Raw genomic sequence first — 13,959 nt, forward strand, 5'->3', positions numbered from 1 at the left:
TTTCTGCTGTTGTTTACCAGTGGATGTCAAGTCAAAAGACTAAACCACCACAGACCGTCATCTGACTCGAACTCACGACCCCTGAGTCCTAAGTGGACGCTCTGCTTACAGAGCTACACCAGCAGTGCATCAAAGGCTTCATGTAGCTACGAGGCAGTCAGCACTTCAGTATGGACGTGAAAGAGACGCTCTTGTGCTTTACTCGCCATCTATTCAATCATTTTGATATCAGGGCAGAAGTGCCTCGTGCCCAAAGATTTGGGCGCTCGAGCCCGGGAGCACCTGCGGGATCGGCGTGTGGTATTTAAATCCCAAATGACAACATGAGCCAGGCGACGCTCTCGTTCAACTGGCGCCCCCTGCTGCTCGCTGCGTGCGACACTACATGATACAAAATGACACAGTGACCGGTTATTGCAGTGGCGTGCGACGGCGTGCGGCACCCGGCCAACGAAGCTCGCAAGGGCTTTAATTATCATTATTTTTATCGAACGAGACAATCCAATATTTAGATAAAATGTCAATTTCAAACTGAGGCAATACATAGAATCCCTGCCATTATTTTCAAACCCATTTGTTAATTTATATAATGTAGGTTTCTTGTCCCTGTTTTTGTTGTTTTAGTTTTAAATATACAGTTGGATTTAAATTTGCATAAACTGTGCCTCGTCTTTAGGTTCTTGGTCTTGAATTGTGTAATTCCAGGTTTTAAAAAGTCTTAAATGTGACATTGTAAAGTGGCAAGGCAAGGCAAGTTTATTTGTAGAGCACAATTCATACACAAGGCCATTCAAAGTGCTTCACAGTTGCATAAATACAAGAAATAAAATAGAATCAATAAAAACATCAACATAAAATTAATCAATAACAGTAAGAGGCAAGAGTGCAAAGTGTGGAGGAACCCTGTGTCAGCAATAGAACTGCAGATCACATCTGGTGGAAAACGACGTCAGTGCGTTCTTCTTCAGGGCGGGCTCTGCGTCTCCTGGCTCTTTGTGTCTCCGGACGCCCCCTGGTGGCCTGAAACGACACCACACAAAAGAATCAGACCCGCGGTGCCATGGTAACAAGGAAATGAGGACACAGGTTTAGGGAGGAGTGGAGTCAGGAAGTGTCCTCGTACCTGGCGGTAGTAGAAGTACGGGACGAAGTTCAGCAGCATCAGCAGGAGAAGAACCAGCGCTCGGACGAAGAACTGGGAGTCAGACACTGGAACACATCGTTTCTAAAGATTATTTTCTGTACCTGCTCCCTTTTATTTTTTCGATGGCAGTTATGCCTAAACTTTATTTTCGATATTGTACTGGTATTGTTTAAGTGTACCCAGCCCGAGAGGAAAACTACAGAGTGCGATTATGGTCTTATTTTTGTCCCATACGGTGCCCCATACCCGTGGCCTTACCTCCTGGATGGATGTAGAGGGAGCTGTTGGAGGTGAAGCTGTGGTTGAACATCTGCAGGAGGTAAACACAGGTGTAGTTCCCTCTGTGGGCGGGGCCGGCGTCAGTGAACAGGAAGTGGGCGGAGTGATTTTCAGCTGGCAGGGTGAGGTTGAGAGTGGGAGAGAGCAGCTGGAAGGAGCCTCCCGGGTACTGTGGCTCCACAGAGCATCTGACCCGGAAATCTGCCCCCGTCTGCACCCAGACCCCGCCCTCTCCCGGCTGCGCCCAGTCACCCTCCTGTGCCCGCGGTGCCCAGACACTCCCCTCTGCCCGCGGTGCCCACACCCCCTCAGACACAGACACCTCCGGGACACCGTTCAGCAGCTCTGTGGAGACAAAGGGTGGAAATGTTCAGACCTTATGGTCATGTGACTAAACCGACCAATGGGCAGAGGCGGAGCCACAATAGTTACTGAAATAAGAGTCACTTTAAAATGATTTTACTAAAACTATAATTATAAAGAAGTGACTCCTGGTTCAATAAGGCCAAAGAAAAAACACAATGTGAAAATTGTTTTTGGCAAAGAATATTCCACAAAAATTAGACCAAGGAAAATAGTTAGCAAAAAAAGATGAAATGTGTTTTTTTTATGTGCACCGTAACCACAAAATAAATCACTCCTGTAGAAGTAAAAGTACTGTGTGATACACTATGTGCAGTTAGTTGAATGAGTTAAATAAAACTTGAGTAGAAGTTAGTGAGTACTCCATGCCTCGGCCAATGGGAGCAGAGGATTATTTTAGTTCACTGTCTCCTCCTCTAGGGGGCACCACCACATTCAATGAATTGACAGTTCATTACTCTGGAGAAGAGATTCACCTGAACAAACCAGGAAGAGGCTGGAAACACCTGAGTACCCATTGTAGACACAGTCTCTCACAGCAGCGTACTCCTTCACACAGTCAGTGTTGATGCTCCACACATCACTGATGTTAAACCCGCGTCTCTCGTCTGTATAAACAGCCGAGCCACAGTCCAGCCCCCGACACATGACGGCCGCCGCCTCCAGGTCCCAGTGGTTATCGGCCACCACTCGTCTCCACTCTCTGAGCTTCTGCTCCACCGTCCCCTCACAGCGACTGGCCCCTCCCACCAGCCTCAGCGGCTCTGGACACAAACACAGGTTAAACCCGCCCCTTCACAGGCCACGCCCCTTCACAGGCCCCGCCCTTTACCTGTGCAGGTGAGGTTGAGAGTGGGGCAGGTCTCTGGGCCGGTCCTGGTCCGGGGACAGTCCATCAGCTTAGACTCGTGGCCCTCACAGTGGAACGTCTGCCCCAGAGGAGAGAGCGCCCCCTGGAAGAGAGGAGGCCCACAGCCCAGCTCCCTGCACAGCACCTCTGCCCCGCGACGGTCCAAGGCCCCCTCACAGACCCCAGCCCAGGACTGGTTCAAGGACTGGTCCTGGATCTGCAGAGATCCTGAACACTGGCTCCGCCCCCCGACCAGCCGCACCGAGTCTGTGTATGAAGATGAGGTCACAGTGTGAGCTGCTCTGCAGTAAGTCTCTCCTTTATGTAGAAAAGGTCAGAAATAATGTTCCCTAGAGTTTCAGTGGCTCTGATGTGGGTCTAGCGTCAGCGTCAGCGGAAAATAAAGTCAAAAGTACCAGTAAGTTACTTTAAGTTACTTTTATTTTACTTCAAAACTAATAGAAAAATCATTACTTTGACATTACGAAGACATTTAAAAGAGAGAGAGAGACACTGTTCCTATAGTGACGATGTCAAAGTCATTTTGTCCGAGTCTTAATTTCCAGAAAGAAGAAACTAATGCCCTCAAAATGTCCCACAATGCATTCTGAAAAGCCCCTCCTTGAACCTCAGCGTGGTGGAGGGTTTGAGCGCCCAAGATCACAATAGCAGTTGCCTCACAGGACTGTATGAACATTAAGGCAATAAAACAAAACAGTAAATAAGACAATGAAGTTCAGGTAAATTAAGTATCCAGGCAAACATAAACATAATGTTGTTAGACTCTCCAGCACGGTGAGGAAAAACTTAATTTGAGTACTTGGTTACTGTGGGCTCACAGCTTTTTCCCACGATAGTTCCATGTAGTTCCCATATCAATGAAATAATCATGATACAAGCAAAAAAACAACACAATTTGGCGAAAATTCAATTTCTCACATCAGTCTTCACCTGAATGTAAAATATCAGTAATGAAGAATGTAGACATTAGAAAAGAAATGTATGGGGCCAGCTGGTCTAAGAGATGGAAAATAAGACAGTACAGTAGAATATACTGTAGATACAGTAGAAATGTTTTTATTTTTGACAATAATCACACACAAAAATCCAGGCGTTCATTTCCCTTTTTTTTTGTACACTAAAATATGCTTCTATGAACATACAAGGCTTTTCTTGAAAAATAAATTGACACAAATGTCTCCTAACATTTGTGTCAATGTTGGCACAAATGGCACATTTGCCTACAGTGTGTAGGCAAAACAAGATGGCAGCTGACCCGTGACACATTGTAATGATGAAAAAGTATTGTAAGTATGGTATTTAAGTTTGTATCGGATTTTTAACATAATCAAAACATACAACAAGAACAGCACAGACTAAACAAAACAGCAAAAGTAATCATCATTCATAACAATAAATTCAGACTTTGAAGGGGCTAGATGCAAGTTGGTCACTTTATACTCACTACTGCCACCTCAGGTCACATGTGTAACTGCAGCTTCTATATTAGAGGAATAGGCCACCGTTTTTACATACTGAGATATGTTCTTACCTAACCTTAGACGAGTTAATATATCCCCGTCTGGTCTTTGTCCGTGCGCTCTGTCACGCAAACAAAGCACATACGCAGCCTCTCCCACATGTCATATAGCTCCAAAAAAGCTCACGATAGAAGCTACCAAGCTCTTCCACGTGTTCCCTATTTAAATAAAGTTACGTGAAGTGTTTTCATGCGAAGTATATTTACACAGAAATGTAACATGTCGATTTTAAAAAGGGGAACTATATTGTGAGGCGTAATGATACGAGGAGCACAGCGTCCGCGCAGTAACTCCTAAAGACTTCCCCGCTCACTTCCGTCAATAGAAGCTGTGTGACTTGTACAGAGCCTTTTACAACAAGTAGAAAATATATTTTGGGAAAGTGCTGCGCATTCCTACCTCCTGGTCGAGGTCCTGAGTCCTGTGTCGTCGTCCGGGGTGAGTTGGAAATCTGTGAAACATTACTACACTATATACTTTCTGCTTGTTATCACAGCCCGGCACGATGCACGTAAAAGGCATTGTTCACAAGTTATGACGCTTCTTCAACTGTTCTCTGCAAGCTCTCTACAAGTCACGCAGCTTCTATGGACGGAAGTGAGCGGGGGAAGTCTTTAGGAGTTACTGCGCGGACGCTGTGCTCCTGTATCATTACGCCTCACAATATAGTGCCCCTTTTTATTTGCTTATAAAATCAACATGTTACATTTCTGTGTAAATATACTTCGCATGAAAACACTTCATGTAACTTTATTTAAATAGGGAACACGTGGAAGAGCTTGGTAGCTTCTATCGTGAGCTTTTTTGGAGCTATATGACATGTGGGAGAGGCTGCGTATGTGCTCCGTTTGCGTGACAGAGCGCACGGACAAAGACCAGACGGGGATATATTAACTCGTCTAAGGTTAGGTAAGAACATATCTCGGTATGTAAAAACGATGGCCTATTCCTTTAAGCTCGTGCATGACGGCACTTCTGACCCGAAGTAACACCTTTCTGAGTGACAGTGCAGGATTTTAGAGGCAGTTGTGGTGAACAGGTCTGAGCTCATTCTACACATTAGGACATGGAGGAACATGTAGGGGGAGGAAAATACTTAGTTTTAACATTTTTAAACTCTGTATAGTATTTTGTAGTGTGTGAGCTTTGGCCACTGGAGAAGAGCCCTTCTCTGAGCCCATCCATCCATGTCAATGTCAAGCTCCTCCTACTCCCCAAACCAACAATTCAACTTTTTCATACTTTCTCAGAATAAACAAATATTTCTCATTGTCTTGGTCTCCTTGTACTCTGGTGATTGGAACATGGGGGCGTTACATCACTGAGAACTATGAATAGGATTATTTATTACTGTAGTATTTCAAACTCACCTGAACAGTTCAGCTCCAGACTGACGTCAGAGCGATGTGTGTCAGAGTCAAAACAGTCGATCAAGGAAGAGTCGTCACAGCTGTCAGAATCAAGATTAACCATTTCTCTTTGTGAAACTTTTATCCACTCCAGCCTCAGAGCAGGTCCACAGTTCAGCTCTGAACAGACTCTGTTTCCAAACCAACGAGGAACGAACCGGGGTCTCGCGTCAGTCCAGTTCTGCCCCGCCCTCTGCACCTGAAGTTCCCCCTGACACCGACTGTTCCCATCGACCAACCTCAGGAACGGCTCTGAAACAATAGTGTGGCAGAGTGGTTAGTGTGTCTGTAGCAGAGTGGTTAGTGTGTCTGTAGCAGAGTGGTTAGTGTGTCTGTAGCAGAGTGGTTAGTGTGTCTGTAGCAGAGTGGTTAGTGTGTCTGTAACAGAGTGGTTAGTGTGTCTGTAGCAGAGTGGTTAGTGTGTCTGTAGCAGAGTGGTTAGTGTGTCTGTAGCAGAGTGGTTAGTGTGTCTGTAGCAGAGTGGTTAGTGTGTCTGTAACAGAGTGGTTAGTGTGTCTGTAGCAGAGTGGTTAGTGTGTCTGTAGCAGAGTGGTTAGTGTGTCTGTGACAGAGTGGTTAGTGTGTCTGTAGCAGAGTGGTTAGTGTGTCTGTAACAGAGTGGTTAGTGTGTCTGTAACAGAGTGGTTAGTGTGTCTGTAGCAGAGTGGTTAGTGTGTCTGTAGCAGAGTGGTTAGTGTGTCTGTGGCAGAGTGGTTAGTGTGTCTGTGGCAGAGTGGTTAGTGTGTCTGTAGCAGAGTGGTTAGTGTGTCTGTGGCAGAGTGGTTAGTGTGTCTGTGGCAGAGTGGTTAGTGTGTCTGTGACAGAGTGGTTAGTGTGTCTGTGGCAGAGTGGTTAGTGTGTCTGTGGCAGAGTGGTTAGTGTGTCTGTGGCAGAGTGGTTAGTGTGTCTGTGACAGAGTGGTTAGTGTGTCTGTGACAGAGTGGTTAGTGTGTCTGTAGCAGAGTGGTTAGTGTGTCTGTCGCAGAGTGGTTAGTGTGTCTGTAACAGAGTGGTTAGTGTGTCTGTAACAGAGTGGTTAGTGTGTCTGTGACAGAGTGGTTAGTGTGTCTGTCGCAGAGTGGTTAGTGTGTCTGTAACAGAGTGGTTAGTGTGTCTGTAACAGAGTGGTTAGTGTGTCTGTGGCAGAGTGGTTAGTGTGTCTGTGGCAGAGTGGTTAGTGTGTCTGTGACAGAGTGGTTAGTGTGTCTGTGACAGAGTGGTTAGTGTGTCTGTAACAGAGTGGTTAGTGTGTCTGTAGCAGAGTGGTTAGTGTGTCTGTGACAGAGTGGTTAGTGTGTCTGTGACAGAGTGGTTAGTGTGTCTGTAACAGAGTGGTTAGTGTGTCTGTAACAGAGTGGTTAGTGTGTCTGTGACAGAGTGGTTAGTGTGTCTGTGACAGAGTGGTTAGTGTGTCTGTAACAGAGTGGTTAGTGTGTCTGTAACAGAGTGGTTAGTGTGTCTGTAACAGAGTGGTTAGTTTGTCTGTGACAGAGTGGTTAGTGTGTCTGTAACAGAGTGGTTAGTGTGTCTGTAGCAGAGTGGTTAGTGTGTCTGTAACAGAGTGGTTAGTGTGTCTGTAACAGAGTGGTTAGTGTGTCTGTATCAGAGTGGTTAGTGTGTCTGTAACAGAGTGGTTAGTGTGTCTGTAGCAGAGTGGTTAGTGTGTCTGTGGCAGAGTGGTTAGTGTGTCTGTAACAGAGTGGTTAGTGTGTCTGTATCAGAGTGGTTAGTGTGTCTGTAACAGAGTGGTTAGTGTGTCTGTGGCAGAGTGGTTAGTGTGTCTGTAACAGAGTGGTTAGTGTGTCTGTGACAGAGTGGTTAGTGTGTCAGTAGCAGAGTGGTTAGTGTGTCTGTGACAGAGTGGTTAGTGTGTCTGTAACAGAGTGGTTAGTGTGTCTGTAACAGAGTGGTTAGTGTGTCTGTAACAGAGTGGTTAGTGTGTCTGTAACAGAGTGGTTAGTGTGTCTGTAACAGAGTGGTTAGTGTGTCAGTAGCAGAGTGGTTAGTGTGTCTGTGACAGAGTGGTTAGTGTGTCTGTAACAGAGTGGTTAGTGTGTCTGTAACAGAGTGGTTAGTGTGTCTGTAACAGAGTGGTTAGTGTGTCAGTAGCAGAGTGGTTAGTGTGTCTGTGACAGAGTGGTTAGTGTGTCTGTAACAGAGTGGTTAGTGTGTCTGTAACAGAGTGGTTAGTGTGTCTGTAACAGAGTGGTTAGTGTGTCTGTAACAGAGTGGTTAGTGTGTCTGTAGCAGAGTGGTTAGTGTGTCTGTAACAGAGTGGTTAGTGTGTCTGTAACAGAGTGGTTAGTGTGTCTGTGACAGAGTGGTTAGTGTGTCTGTAACAGAGTGGTTAGTGTGTCTGTGACAGAGTGGTTAGTGTGTCTGTCGCAGAGTGGTTAGTGTGTCTGTAACAGAGTGGTTAGTGTGTCTGTAACAGAGTGGTTAGTGTGTCTGTAACAGAGTGGTTAGTGTGTCTGTGACAGAGTGGTTAGTGTGTCAGTAGCAGAGTGGTTAGTGTGTCTGTGACAGAGTGGTTAGTGTGTCTGTAACAGAGTGGTTAGTGTGTCTGTAACAGAGTGGTTAGTGTGTCTGTGACAGAGTGGTTAGTGTGTCTGTAACAGAGTGGTTAGTGTGTCTGTAACAGAGTGGTTAGTGTGTCTGTAACAGAGTGGTTAGTGTGTCAGTAGCAGAGTGGTTAGTGTGTCTGTGACAGAGTGGTTAGTGTGTCTGTAACAGAGTGGTTAGTGTGTCTGTAACAGAGTGGTTAGTGTGTCTGTGACAGAGTGGTTAGTGTGTCTGTGACAGAGTGGTTAGTGTGTCTGTGACAGAGTGGTTAGTGTGTCTGTAGCAGAGTGGTTAGTGTGTCTGTAACAGAGTGGTTAGTGTGTCTGTGACAGAGTGGTTAGTGTGTCTGTGACAGAGTGGTTAGTGTGTCTGTAACAGAGTGGTTAGTGTGTCTGTAACAGAGTGGTTAGTGTGTCTGTAACAGAGTGGTTAGTGTGTCTGTGACAGAGTGGTTAGTGTGTCTGTGACAGAGTGGTTAGTGTGTCTGTAGCAGAGTGGTTAGTGTGTCTGTAGCAGAGTGGTTAGTGTGTCTGTAACAGAGTGGTTAGTGTGTCTGTGACAGAGTGGTTAGTGTGTCTGTAACAGAGTGGTTAGTGTGTCTGTAACAGAGTGGTTAGTGTGTCTGTAACAGAGTGGTTAGTGTGTCTGTGACAGAGTGGTTAGTGTGTCTGTGACAGAGTGGTTAGTGTGTCTGTAGCAGAGTGGTTAGTGTGTCTGTAACAGAGTGGTTAGTGTGTCAGTAGCAGAGTGGTTAGTGTGTCTGTGACAGAGTGGTTAGTGTGTCTGTAACAGAGTGGTTAGTGTGTCTGTAACAGAGTGGTTAGTGTGTCTGTGACAGAGTGGTTAGTGTGTCTGTAACAGAGTGGTTAGTGTGTCTGTAACAGAGTGGTTAGTGTGTCTGTAACAGAGTGGTTAGTGTGTCTGTAACAGAGTGGTTAGTGTGTCTGTAACAGAGTGGTTAGTGTGTCTGTAACAGAGTGGTTAGTGTGTCTGTGACAGAGTGGTTAGTGTGTCTGTAACAGAGTGGTTAGTGTGTCTGTAACAGAGTGGTTAGTGTGTCTGTAGCAGAGTGGTTAGTGTGTCTGTAACAGAGTGGTTAGTGTGTCTGTAACAGAGTGGTTAGTGTGTCTGTAACAGAGTGGTTAGTGTGTCTGTAACAGAGTGGTTAGTGTGTCTGTGACAGAGTGGTTAGTGTGTCTGTAGCAGAGTGGTTAGTGTGTCTGTGACAGAGTGGTTAGTGTGTCTGTAGCAGAGTGGTTAGTGTGTCTGTGACAGAGTGGTTAGTGTGTCTGTAACAGAGTGGTTAGTGTGTCTGTAACAGAGTGGTTAGTGTGTCTGTAGCAGAGTGGTTAGTGTGTCTGTAACAGAGTGGTTAGTGTGTCTGTAGCAGAGTGGTTAGTGTGTCTGTAGCAGAGTGGTTAGTGTGTCTGTGACAGAGTGGTTAGTGTGTCTGTAGCAGAGTGGTTAGTGTGTCTGTAGCAGAGTGGTTAGTGTGTCTGTAGCAGAGTGGTTAGTGTGTCTGTAGCAGAGTGGTTAGTGTGTCTGTGACAGAGTGGTTAGTGTGTCTGTAACAGAGTGGTTAGTGTGTCTGTAGCAGAGTGGTTAGTGTGTCTGTAGCAGAGTGGTTAGTGTGTCTGTAGCAGAGTGGTTAGTGTGTCTGTGGCAGAGTGGTTAGTGTGTCTGTAACAGAGTGGTTAGTGTGTCTGTAACAGAGTGGTTAGTGTGTCTGTGACAGAGTGGTTAGTGTGTCTGTAGCAGAGTGGTTAGTGTGTCTGTGACAGAGTGGTTAGTGTGTCTGTCGCAGAGTGGTTAGTGTGTCTGTGACAGAGTGGTTAGTGTGTCTGTCGCAGAGCGGTTAGTGTGTCTGTAACAGAGTGGTTAGTGTGTCTGTAACAGAGTGGTTAGTGTGTCTGTAGCAGAGTGGTTAGTGTGTCTGTAACAGAGTGGTTAGTGTGTCTGTAACAGAGTGGTTAGTGTGTCTGTAACAGAGTGGTTAGTGTGTCTGTGACAGAGTGGTTAGTGTGTCTGTAGCAGAGTGGTTAGTGTGTCTGTAACAGAGTGGTTAGTGTGTCTGTCGCAGAGCGGTTAGTGTGTCTGTGACAGAGTGGTTAGTGTGTCTGTAGCAGAGTGGTTAGTGTGTCTGTGACAGAGTGGTTAGTGTGTCTGTAACAGAGTGGTTAGTGTGTCTGTAACAGAGTGGTTAGTGTGTCTGTAACAGAGTGGTTAGTGTGTCTGTAGCAGAGTGGTTAGTGTGTCTGTGACAGAGTGGTTAGTGTGTCTGTAGCAGAGTGGTTAGTGTGTCTGTGGCAGAGTGGTTAGTGTGTCTGTAACAGAGTGGTTAGTGTGTCTGTAACAGAGTGGTTAGTGTGTCTGTAACAGAGTGGTTAGTGTGTCTGTAACAGAGTGGTTAGTGTGTCTGTAACAGAGTGGTTAGTGTGTCTGTCGCAGAGCGGTTAGTGTGTCTGTGACAGAGTGGTTAGTGTGTCTGTAACAGAGTGGTTAGTGTGTCTGTAACAGAGTGGTTAGTGTGTCTGTCGCAGAGCGGTTAGTGTGTCTGTGACAGAGTGGTTAGTGTGTCTGTAGCAGAGTGGTTAGTGTGTCTGTAGCAGAGCGGTTAGTGTGTCTGTAACAGAGTGGTTAGTGTGTCTGTCGCAGAGCGGTTAGTGTGTCTGTAGCAGAGCGGTTAGTGTGTCTGTGACAGAGTGGTTAGTGTGTCTGTAACAGAGTGGTTAGTGTGTCTGTAACAGAGTGGTTAGTGTGTCTGTGACAGAGTGGTTAGTGTGTCTGTCGCAGAGTGGTTAGTGTGTCTGTGACAGAGTGGTTAGTGTGTCTGTCGCAGAGCGGTTAGTGTGTCTGTGACAGAGTGGTTAGTGTGTCTGTAGCAGAGTGGTTAGTGTGTCTGTGGCAGAGTGGTTAGTGTGTCTGTAACAGAGTGGTTAGTGTGTCTGTAACAGAGTGGTTAGTGTGTCTGTAACAGAGTGGTTAGTGTGTCTGTAACAGAGTGGTTAGTGTGTCTGTAACAGAGTGGTTAGTGTGTCTGTAGCAGAGTGGTTAGTGTGTCTGTGACAGAGTGGTTAGTGTGTCTGTAGCAGAGTGGTTAGTGTGTCTGTGACAGAGTGGTTAGTGTGTCTGTGACAGAGTGGTTAGTGTGTCTGTGACAGAGTGGTTAGTGTGTCTGTAACAGAGTGGTTAGTGTGTCTGTAGCAGAGTGGTTAGTGTGTCTGTGACAGAGTGGTTAGTGTGTCTGTAACAGAGTGGTTAGTGTGTCTGTGGCAGAGTGGTTAGTGTGTCTGTAGCAGAGTGGTTAGTGTGTCTGTGACAGAGTGGTTAGTGTGTCTGTAACAGAGTGGTTAGTGTGTCTGTGACAGAGTGGTTAGTGTGTCTGTGACAGAGTGGTTAGTGTGTCTGTGACAGAGTGGTTAGTGTGTCTGTGACAGAGTGGTTAGTGTGTCTGTCGCAGAGTGGTTAGTGTGTCTGTGACAGAGTGGTTAGTGTGTCTGTGACAGAGTGGTTAGTGTGTCTGTCGCAGAGTGGTTAGTGTGTCTGTGACAGAGTGGTTAGTGTGTCTGTAACAGAGTGGTTAGTGTGTCTGTAGCAGAGTGGTTAGTGTGTCTGTGACAGAGTGGTTAGTGTGTCTGTGACAGAGTGGTTAGTGTGTCTGTAGCAGAGTGGTTAGTGTGTCTGTGACAGAGTGGTTAGTGTGTCTGTCGCAGAGTGGTTAGTGTGTCTGTGACAGAGTGGTTAGTGTGTCTGTCGCAGAGTGGTTAGTGTGTCTGTCGCAGAGTGGTTAGTGTCTCTGTGACAGAGTGGTTAGTGTGTCTGTAACGGAGTGGTTAGTGTGTCTGTGACAGAGTGGTTAGTGTGTCTGTAGCAGAGTGGTTAGTGTGTCTGTAACAGAGTGGTTAGTGTGTCTGTAACAGAGTGGTTAGTGTGTCTGTCGCAGAGTGGTTAGTGTGTCTGTGACAGAGTGGTTAGTGTGTCTGTGACAGAGTGGTTAGTGTGTCTGTCGCAGAGTGGTTAGTGTGTCTGTGACAGAGTGGTTAGTGTGTCTGTAACAGAGTGGTTAGTGTGTCTGTGACAGAGTGGTTAGTGTGTCTGTCGCAGAGTGGTTAGTGTGTCTGTGACAGAGTGGTTAGTGTGTCTCTGTCGCAGAGTGGTTAGTGTGTCTGTGACAGAGTGGTTAGTGTGTCTGTAACAGAGTGGTTAGTGTGTCTGTAACAGAGTGGTTAGTGTGTCTGTAACAGAGTGGTTAGTGTGTCTGTAACAGAGTGGTTAGTGTGTCTGTAACAGAGTGGTTAGTGTGTCTGTAACAGAGTGGTTAGTGTGTCTGTAGCAGAGTGGTTAGTGTGTCTGTGACAGAGTGGTTAGTGTGTCTGTAGCAGAGTGGTTAGTGTGTCTGTAGCAGAGTGGTTAGTGTGTCTGTAGCAGAGTGGTTAGTGTGTCTGTAGCAGAGTGGTTAGTGTGTCTGTGACAGAGTGGTTAGTGTGTCTGTAACAGAGTGGTTAGTGTGTCTGTAGCAGAGTGGTTAGTGTGTCTGTAGCAGAGTGGTTAGTGTGTCTGTAGCAGAGTGGTTAGTGTGTCTGTGGCAGAGTGGTTAGTGTGTCTGTAACAGAGTGGTTAGTGTGTCTGTAACAGAGTGGTTAGTGTGTCTGTGACAGAGTGGTTAGTGTGTCTGTAGCAGAGTGGTTAGTGTGTCTGTGACAGAGTGGTTAGTGTGTCTGTCGCAGAGTGGTTAGTGTGTCTGTGACAGAGTGGTTAGTGTGTCTGTCGCAGAGCGGTTAGTGTGTCTGTAACAGAGTGGTTAGTGTGTCTGTAACAGAGTGGTTAGTGTGTCTGTGACAGAGTGGTTAGTGTGTCTGTAGCAGAGTGGTTAGTGTGTCTGTAACAGAGTGGTTAGTGTGTCTGTAGCAGAGTGGTTAGTGTGTCTGTAGCAGAGTGGTTAGTGTGTCTGTAGCAGAGTGGTTAGTGTGTCTGTAACAGAGTGGTTAGTGTGTCTGTAACAGAGTGGTTAGTGTGTCTGTAGCAGAGTGGTTAGTGTGTCTGTAACAGAGTGGTTAGTGTGTCTGTAGCAGAGTGGTTAGTGTGTCTGTGACAGAGTGGTTAGTGTGTCTGTAGCAGAGTGGTTAGTGTGTCTGTGACAGAGTGGTTAGTGTGTCTGTAGCAGAGTGGTTAGTGTGTCTGTAGCAGAGTGGTTAGTGTGTCTGTAGCAGAGTGGTTAGTGTGTCTGTAACAGAGTGGTTAGTGTGTCTGTCGCAGAGCGGTTAGTGTGTCTGTGACAGAGTGGTTAGTGTGTCTGTAGCAGAGTGGTTAGTGTGTCTGTGACAGAGTGGTTAGTGTGTCTGTAACAGAGTGGTTAGTGTGTCTGTAACAGAGTGGTTAGTGTGTCTGTAACAGAGTGGTTAGTGTGTCTGTAGCAGAGTGGTTAGTGTGTCTGTGACAGAGTGGTTAGTGTGTCTGTAGCAGAGTGGTTAGTGTGTCTGTGGCAGAGTGGTTAGTGTGTCTGTAACAGAGTGGTTAGTGTGTCTGTAACAGAGTGGTTAGTGTGTCTGTAACAGAGTGGTTAGTGTGTCTGTCGCAGAGCGGTTAGTGTGTCTGTGACAGAGTGGTTAGTGTGTCTGTAACAGAGTGGTTAGTGTGTCTGTAACAGAGTGGTTAGTGTGTCTGTCGCAGAGCGGTTAGTGTGTCTGTGACAGAGTGGTTAGTGTGTCTGTAGCAGAGTGGTTAGTGTGTCTGTAGCAGAGCGGTTAGTGTGTCTGTAACAGAGTGGTTAGTGTGTCTGTCGCAGAGCGGTTAGTGTGTCTGTGACAGAGT

The 13,959-nt window shown here is 46.3% G+C and overlaps 1 protein-coding gene across 1 annotated transcript; it reads right to left on the bottom strand.

Moving 5' to 3' along the window:
* Nucleotides 1-888: 888 nt before the first annotated feature.
* On the bottom strand, nt 889-5,650 carry LOC306969189 (uncharacterized protein; the record flags this gene model as incomplete). Its single annotated transcript, XM_079564789.1, has 6 exons — nt 889-1,020; nt 1,124-1,209; nt 1,403-1,768; nt 2,263-2,550; nt 2,619-2,903; nt 5,548-5,650. The coding sequence occupies 6 exons, from the start codon at nt 5,648-5,650 to the stop codon at nt 928-930; spliced, it is 1,221 nt and encodes a 406-aa protein (XP_079420915.1). The 3' UTR covers nt 889-927.
* Between the last annotated feature and the right edge of the window lie 8,309 nt (nt 5,651-13,959).

The sequence above is a fragment of the Gobius niger genome, assembly GCF_951799975.1.
Source record: "Gobius niger genome assembly, chromosome: 10".
Lineage (NCBI taxonomy): Eukaryota > Metazoa > Chordata > Actinopteri > Gobiiformes > Gobiidae > Gobius > Gobius niger.